Source organism: Aspergillus glaucus (assembly GCF_001890805.1).
Source record: "Aspergillus glaucus CBS 516.65 unplaced genomic scaffold ASPGLscaffold_7, whole genome shotgun sequence".
Lineage (NCBI taxonomy): Eukaryota > Fungi > Ascomycota > Eurotiomycetes > Eurotiales > Aspergillaceae > Aspergillus > Aspergillus glaucus.
The window spans coordinates 726682-733926 of NW_019170459.1; the positions used below are offsets into that span (position 1 = coordinate 726682).

Sequence of the window (7245 nt, forward strand, 5' to 3'; positions counted from 1 at the left end):
AGACTGTTCCTGGACTAGGGCCCCGGTTTGAGTTCTGTTCCTGCTTCCGCCTTTTTGGCGCCGGGGGAATGAAATGGGCTCCACATCAGCTGGGAATAGAGTGGATTTCCCGTTGTGTCCGACGAAGCGGTTCCTAACTTTGGTGGAGTGGAGTCTGCTTGATTATTTCTTTTCTATTTATTTTCTACCTGTGATTCCAGAAGTATTACAGGAGTATCGGACGGTATGTATAAATCATGTACCATTAGGTTCCCGGAATGCTAAACAACCGAATAAACGGCCAACGACCAACCAACGGAGTAGACAAAGGAAAGGGAACTAACTAGGGTAAACAGCCAGAGTCAATCGGAATCTACTTGTATCATCTGTATAAAAATACTTGTACAAGTATGAGTACAAACTCTGTAATGCGTATTGTTCTGTCAACATTGGGTAAAAAGGGGGATCCCCATCCACGCAGCTTCGCGTACCTTTCCGCCGGGACATGGGAGGTGCCCCCACTACTGTTACAGTACTCTGTACCACGGTTCCATACGGTAACAACGGGTATTACTATGACATACTAATACCCAATAATGTTTAATATGGGATGAAGCTATTATTGACCAAAACAGCCTGTTCTCTCTGCTGTTGTTCGTTTTATCTTTTTTTTTTTTTTTTTTTTTTAATTACAGTTAGCTTCCGTCTTGTCTTTTTATTTTTATTTTTATTTTTTTTTTCTTTGGGTGATTACTACATCAGCTTCCATCGCATCGTCCCTATATCTATCCTGATGGACCCCCTTCATCGATCTTCTTCTGCCTTGTAACTTCTCCTTCCTCTTCATTCATATATCTAGCCATATTCCTGCCTCTCTTCCTATCCTTTCGATTGACTTTATCGCCATACTTTGATCTCTATCTCGACATCATCCCTCTCCTCCCTCGCCGCGTATCGCCGAATCTCTATCTTCCTGCCTCCCCTTGGCTCCGACGTGATCTCACACTCGGTCTCTCCCTTGCGATACATCGAATCCGATAAATATTCTTTATTTATTTTCTTTTTATTTTTGACTTCCCGGAAACGACGGAGCTGAGTTCCGCGACGCTCTCCTTCCTTTATCATTTCCCAGGATCCCGAACTCCCTTGCCGTCGATTGCATTAGTCCGGTCCATTTACTCGGTCACCTGGATTCGTTCTCTTCGTTGTTTCTTTATTATTATCGACCAGATCGCCCACCAGCGACAACTACGACAATAATCATAATCCTGCTGCTCCACGGTCCACAGTTACTACTGCCGCCGACTCGTACTTAATCACACGCTCGCTTTGCTGGCCCTCGCCCTCCGATCCCAAACGCCAGCCACAACAACAAAACAACAAAGAGCAAGAAAAAATAAAAAATAAAAAAAATCGGAACGATCCGTCGAATATCCGGGTTCCACTTCTCCTTCGCTTTGGCGCTCTCGCTTTCATTCATTTCTGGGCTGAAAGTTCCGTCCGTCGACCACATTCCTGCCCTACATCTCGTCTGTTCTCGGCGGCTGCATTGTTCTTAAAAGGATCGCCTTTTCCGATCTCATCTGCAGGTCCCTTTTTTCTTTTTTCTACATCTATCTATCTATCACCCGCCGGTCTTCTCCTATTCTCAGACCTCCGTTTGGACCTGTTAATCGCTCGAAATATTTCTACTATTTAATTCTCTGGTGAGTCCCTTTCTCTTTCACTTCCTCAACCTGTCTGGAATATCCACTATATCCTTATATCCTCATTACATGTGACCTTTTCTGACCATGGCCCTCTCTACAGAATCTACAATGGTCCTCACAGACTTCTCTGCTTTCAACATGGGACGTGGAGCCTACGACACCACAGGAATCAAGAAGCCCGGCGCACCACCACCGCCGCCCAAATAAATCCATCCTTATGCTTCGGATGCGATTTTGCTTTTCTTCTCGTTCTCCAGCGAACAAAAAGTTTCTTTACGGGGTTTTTTTTTTTTTTTGACATTGTTTCCTCATGGCGCCTACGGTTTCGGATAGTCGACTGTGCTACCAGTTGATTTCTTTCATCTTTCCTTTCGGTAAGTACTCAAGTGTGACCTTCTGACATGCTTGGGATTCAAACTAACTTGTGTGATAGTCTCTATGTATCACTAGTGTTACCATTTTCGCTTCTTCGTTACCGGATTCGTGCCTTCGGGCCACTATACGTCTTTTAATGCCTTCTTGTCCTTTCAGCGTGGGCTTCTTCGGACATCGATCTTCGGCGCTCGATTTTTTTTTTTTTTTTTTTTTTCTCGATTATTATCCCCCCCCCATTTCTCGCTTAGCGACATTGCCGGATTCATTTTACTACATCTTAATTTCTTCGATACGACCATTCCGACAGATCGACGACGATCTGAGTTTTGCCAAAAAGTCATTTTGGTGTTTTTATTTTCAGACTTTTCTTTTGTTTGCATTGGATTATTGATTGGGTTGATTGGCGTTTGACATAGACGGGATGGATTTTCACAATGGGGCATTTTATGGGATTTTCTTGATACCAGACAGAATTAGACTTACCGACCTCGCGGTCCAATCGTGTTTATTATTGATCATTGATCTTTTTGAAGATGTTCTTCAGGATACATTCCTCTCTGGTGTACTATTACTATTACTACTGTTAGTCCAAGAATAACAGCGTCTGTATGTTGTTGTGCCCAAGTACATCCATCTCCGTACTCCCCGATCGACCCTCCTGTCTGACAGCTGTTACGATATCCACCGCCCTGCCTCACTCGACTGGCTTGCCGATTGCAGCACAAAAATTAAAATTTTCTCGTCTTCAGCACAGCCATCCCGGAGTACCCTGGAAATACCCAGCGATATTGCACTAATACTGTACCTAGTCCTTAGTATCTGTAATATCTTGCATGCAAAATTTTTTCTACTTGCTATTTGGGCATCCACCGAAAGGATCCATGAACAAATCACGGGCTGCAACGTCACCAGCATAATACAACTAAACCGGGCACCATTCAAATCTTCGTGCTTTAGTCGTATGTATGGAAACGTCATTTCCATGCGTTCGAAAAATGCACTCCTGCGTTGGTGTTATGTGGCAGTCCGTATGGAGAAACAGCACCGTATCGGGTAGGAATTATATGGGGTATGAGTGACTTGGCCTATTGGGCCCGTAACTTTTTCCAGGCTTTTTTTCTATTTAGTTTCGAAGTGGGATTCTCGCTTAGCGGTTTTCGCGGGCTACGCGATTGAAAATTGTATATATTAAATTTAAATAGATTAGAGGGATTGTTGAGCATTCTAAGTTTTCGCTGTGTGTTGTCTATTGGGATGGACTTGTATTCGGGTGTTGGCCTTGGCAGAGGAAGCGCTTGTTTAAGCGTTGAAACTGTCGCCAGGGTATGGATTATGCGATTGGACTGAGGTGCTTTCGTACCTGTTGACTATTTGAGTTCTGTTTTTGCTTACTTTTATACCCTGTACGATGACGGTGTACTCCGAAGTACTTATGTCTGATACTCTCTACGGTGTTTCGGCATAGTACGGAGTAATTGGTATGTACTTGTATTCTCTAGGACGTATTTAGAAGTATGCTATAACCTGGACTTGGCTGCATTTTGTAAGGATGTGGTAATACATGTAGAGAGAAAACGGCCATCCATATGCATCACGATGTCCGTGTAGTGGGAAGAAGCTACCCCGGATTTCAATGCCAAGAACGCAGAGTCCAACAGGCTTATAACAGTCTTCTATACTTCGACCGCATATATTCAAAAAGCAAGTATAGTTCGTCGAGTGTTCCATACATCCAGCATATGCTAGTTACCGAATTGGGACAGAGGTACAGAGTACCCGTGACTGATAACGCACTAAACCCTTTTGGGACGCCCACCCCGTCTTCAACGACCGCCTCAACATCATCATCACCAGCATCATCATCATCATCATCGCTTTCCCTCTTCCTCCTCATCCTTCTTCCCCGCCCCTTCAACAACTCCATATTGACAAAACTCTAAGCTATTCTTGTCTACCGACTATCCCCTTGCCAGTTGTCACCGCTTTGTCCCGCTCGTGACCACATCGTTGTCTCTGTCGTGATCGCCTTGCTCCGCGGCTGACGAACGACCGAACCTGCCCGCCTGACCTCAAACCCCGGACTATCGTTCATCTGCAGTTCGTCGGTTTATTATTCGCGCCAGGTGTTTTTACAATACAATTTGATTTTTATAGCCACTTGGGCATCATCCGTACCATGTCTGAACCCACGAGCGCAAATACCCCGAAGCCTAGCAGTAGCGTCAAGCTGGTGCTTCTCGGAGAAGCGGCTGTTGGAAAGGTATTGTATTGCCCTTCCTCTGTGCTTTCGGGTTGTACATGCGTGACAGACGGGCTAACGCACGGGAACAACCTAACTTGGAATAGTCCTCGCTGGTTCTGCGATTCGTCAACAATGACTTCCAGGAGAACAAAGAGCCGACCATAGGAGGTACCCAAGATTCTCCCCCCCCCCCCCCCCTTGCGCAAATGATGTTCATGCCCACTGCTCTGGCGGATCCATGAGATGAAGTAATGTTCCGAGCGCCAGCTAACATTGCCTGTGCTTTGACCAGCTGCCTTCCTTACCCAGAAATGCTCCCTCCCCACCCGCACGATCAAGTTCGAGATCTGGGATACCGCCGGTCAAGAGCGATTCGCCTCGTTGGCGCCTATGTACTACCGTAACGCACAGGCGGCGCTTGTTGTCTACGACATGACCAAGCCTTCGTCGCTTACCAAGGCCAAGCACTGGGTCGCCGAACTCCAGCGGCAAGCTAGCCCCGGGATCGTCATCGCCCTTGTCGGTAACAAGTTCGACCTGACAAATGACGGTAGCTACGAGGCCGCTGGCGAGTCGACTCCGGCCGAAGGTGGTGAGGATGAAGCGACTAGCGACGCTAGCGACGAGAACCAGGCTGAGGAGGCTACCCCCGGTGATGCCCGCAAAGTGTCGACTCAGGAGGCCAATGCTTATGCGGAGGAAGAGGGTCTGCTGTTCTTTGAGACCAGTGCCAAGACCGGTGTCAATGTGGCTGAGGTTTTCACGGCGATTGCCAATGCGATTCCGGAGAGTAGTTTGAAGACTGGACGGGGCGCCGGTACTGGCCAGACTACCTTGGGTGGCGGACGTCCGGCTGAGGACACGAGAGTGAACTTGGGTGAACGGGCTGCTGCGACGCCCAAGGAAGGCTGCGCGTGCTAAACTGTTTGATGTTTCGTGTTCTGTTTTGCTTCTAGATTGCGGTATATCCATTTGATGATTCGACGGGATCTCATTGTTGTTATAGCTCTGGCCTGGGCTACAGTGTCTGGAGGTGTTTGAGTACCCGAGTATAGTTTTACTTCTGCAGCGTGTTTATTATTTCTAGAGCGTAAAGGTATTTTAATACATTCTACTGAATTCGTTGGAAAGTAGTAAAGATGGCTGGCCAATTAAAAAGCACGAGGGCAGACAAGTCACGGGACAAGCCTTCCCCTAATCGGACATACCGCGCTAACCGGAAACGGCCAAGCGTGAGGGCTAAGCGAGAGCGCCGCAATTCGGATCCCACACGGGCAAACCACCGCAAATTGGGACAGGCCGTCTTGTTACTACTCAATCCTTCTCCCGACCGACCGCAGAATAAAGGAAGCAGCAGCCCGTCTTCTCCGTCCCTCCTCGACCGACGACTGCAAAAATGGCTGCTATCAACAAGATCGCCCTCAACTCGCCGTCGAGGCAGAACCCCTCCGAGCTGGAGACTGCGATCGCCGGCGCTCTCTTCGACTTGGAGAGCAACACACAGGACCTGAAGGCTACCCTTCGGCCTTTGCAGTTTGTCTCTGCCCGTGAGGTAAGACTTTTACGCTTTGCATACTTGCCAGAATTCTATGTGGGGATGGGGATATTTTGCGCGTTGGTTGGGGATGTTGAATTTGGATTGGGAAATTTCTGGGACAAAAGCATTCTGGCTTGTGTGGTGGATGGATGGTCAATTGCGTTCAAATGGAATCGAAGAGATGGATTGGATTTGAGCATCGAGCATGGCATGCGGACAGTGTCTGACTGACTTGATTACAGGTCGAGGTCGGCCACGGCAAGAAGGCAATCCTCATCTTCGTCCCTGTCCCTCTTCTCCAGGGCTTCCACAAGATCCAGCAGCGGTACGATACACCTACAGCGCAAGCAAAGTGAAATTGCAAAAGGAACGACAAGAAAACTGACAAGAACACGTTAACAGCCTCACCCGTGAGCTCGAGAAGAAGTTCTCCGACCGCCACGTCCTCTTCATCGCTCAGCGCCGCATCCTCTCCCGCCCCAAGCGCTCCGTCAACTCGCGCACCAACCAGACCCAGAAGCGTCCCCGTTCCCGCACTCTGACCGCTGTCCACGACTCCATCCTCACTGACCTCGTCTACCCCGTCGAGATCGTTGGCAAGCGCATCCGCACCAAGGAGGACGGCAGCAAGACCATCAAGGTTGTTCTCGACGAGAAGGAGCGCGGTGGTGTTGACCACAGACTCGATGCCTACGGCGAGGTCTACCGCAGACTGACCGGCCGTGCCGTTGTCTTCGAGTTCCCCCAGAGCGGCCCCGCTGACTACTAGATTTGGTACATGTCGCAAATTTAAAAAAAAACAAGGGTTTATGAAAATTGAAAATGTTTTTTTTTGCATTTGAGGACAGCCAATTCTATATCTCTTTTCTATCTGGGTTTGGAATGAAGGAGCTGAGGGGTTTCGTCGATTAGACAACGAAGAGGGAGAAAAAAAGGAAACCAAGATGGGACAAGATAATTCATTTTATTGTACTTCTTTTTCTTTTCTCTTCATGGGTAGCTGCTTCGTCTGGTTTCGGGTTTAGGGTCCCTGAGATGTGTGAAGGGTGTGATGTGATAATAAAAATATCATGATCTCTTTTTCTTTACTTCTTTCTCGCTTTACTTTACTATCTACTATTTGGAGGTTTCAATAGCTCCTACGCCATACTCCGTACTGTGACAGATACTTTGCCCTAACTACGATCCAGTCACCTCCAACCTTACAGCCTACAGCCTCTATAGCCAAAGCAATTCTCGTGTACTGGTTTCCTTATTTTCTCGCCGTGTACTTTACAATTTCCCGGTCCTTCAACATCTATCTTCGCTACTTCCTGCCGTCCAGGTATCGATAGGGCATAGAGACCACCAAGGACCAAGGGTAAATACCAAAAGAACAGAGGAATAAACCGAGGAAAAGAAAT

At 47.6% G+C, this 7245-nt stretch overlaps 2 protein-coding genes across 2 annotated transcripts; both read left to right on the forward strand.

Annotated features, from left to right (window-relative positions):
- Window positions 1-4239: 4239 nt before the first annotated feature.
- ASPGLDRAFT_123341 (Rab family GTPase) lies at window positions 4240-5226 on the forward strand (the record flags this gene model as incomplete). Its single annotated transcript, XM_022540390.1, has 3 exons — window positions 4240-4323; window positions 4410-4473; window positions 4598-5226. The coding sequence occupies 3 exons, from the start codon at window positions 4240-4242 to the stop codon at window positions 5224-5226; spliced, it is 777 nt and encodes a 258-aa protein (XP_022402346.1).
- A 407-nt stretch (window positions 5227-5633) lies between these two features.
- Window positions 5634-6754, forward strand: ASPGLDRAFT_45643 (40S ribosomal protein eS7). The gene is made up of 3 exons (XM_022546295.1): window positions 5634-5857; window positions 6085-6167; window positions 6245-6754. Exons 1-3 carry the CDS (start codon window positions 5702-5704, stop codon window positions 6609-6611), a joined length of 606 nt encoding a protein of 201 aa, XP_022402347.1. The 5' UTR covers window positions 5634-5701; the 3' UTR covers window positions 6612-6754.
- Window positions 6755-7245: the final 491 nt, after the last annotated feature.

Coding starts and splice junctions, on each gene's coding strand:
- ASPGLDRAFT_45643 (XM_022546295.1), top strand. CDS start 5,702: ATGGCTGCTATCAACAAGATCGCCCTCAACTCGCCGTCGAGGCAGAAC. Junction 5,858..6,084: donor AGTTTGTCTCTGCCCGTGAG/GTAAGACTTTTA, acceptor ACTTGATTACAG/GTCGAGGTCGGCCACGGCAA. Junction 6,168..6,244: donor TTCCACAAGATCCAGCAGCG/GTACGATACACC, acceptor ACACGTTAACAG/CCTCACCCGTGAGCTCGAGA.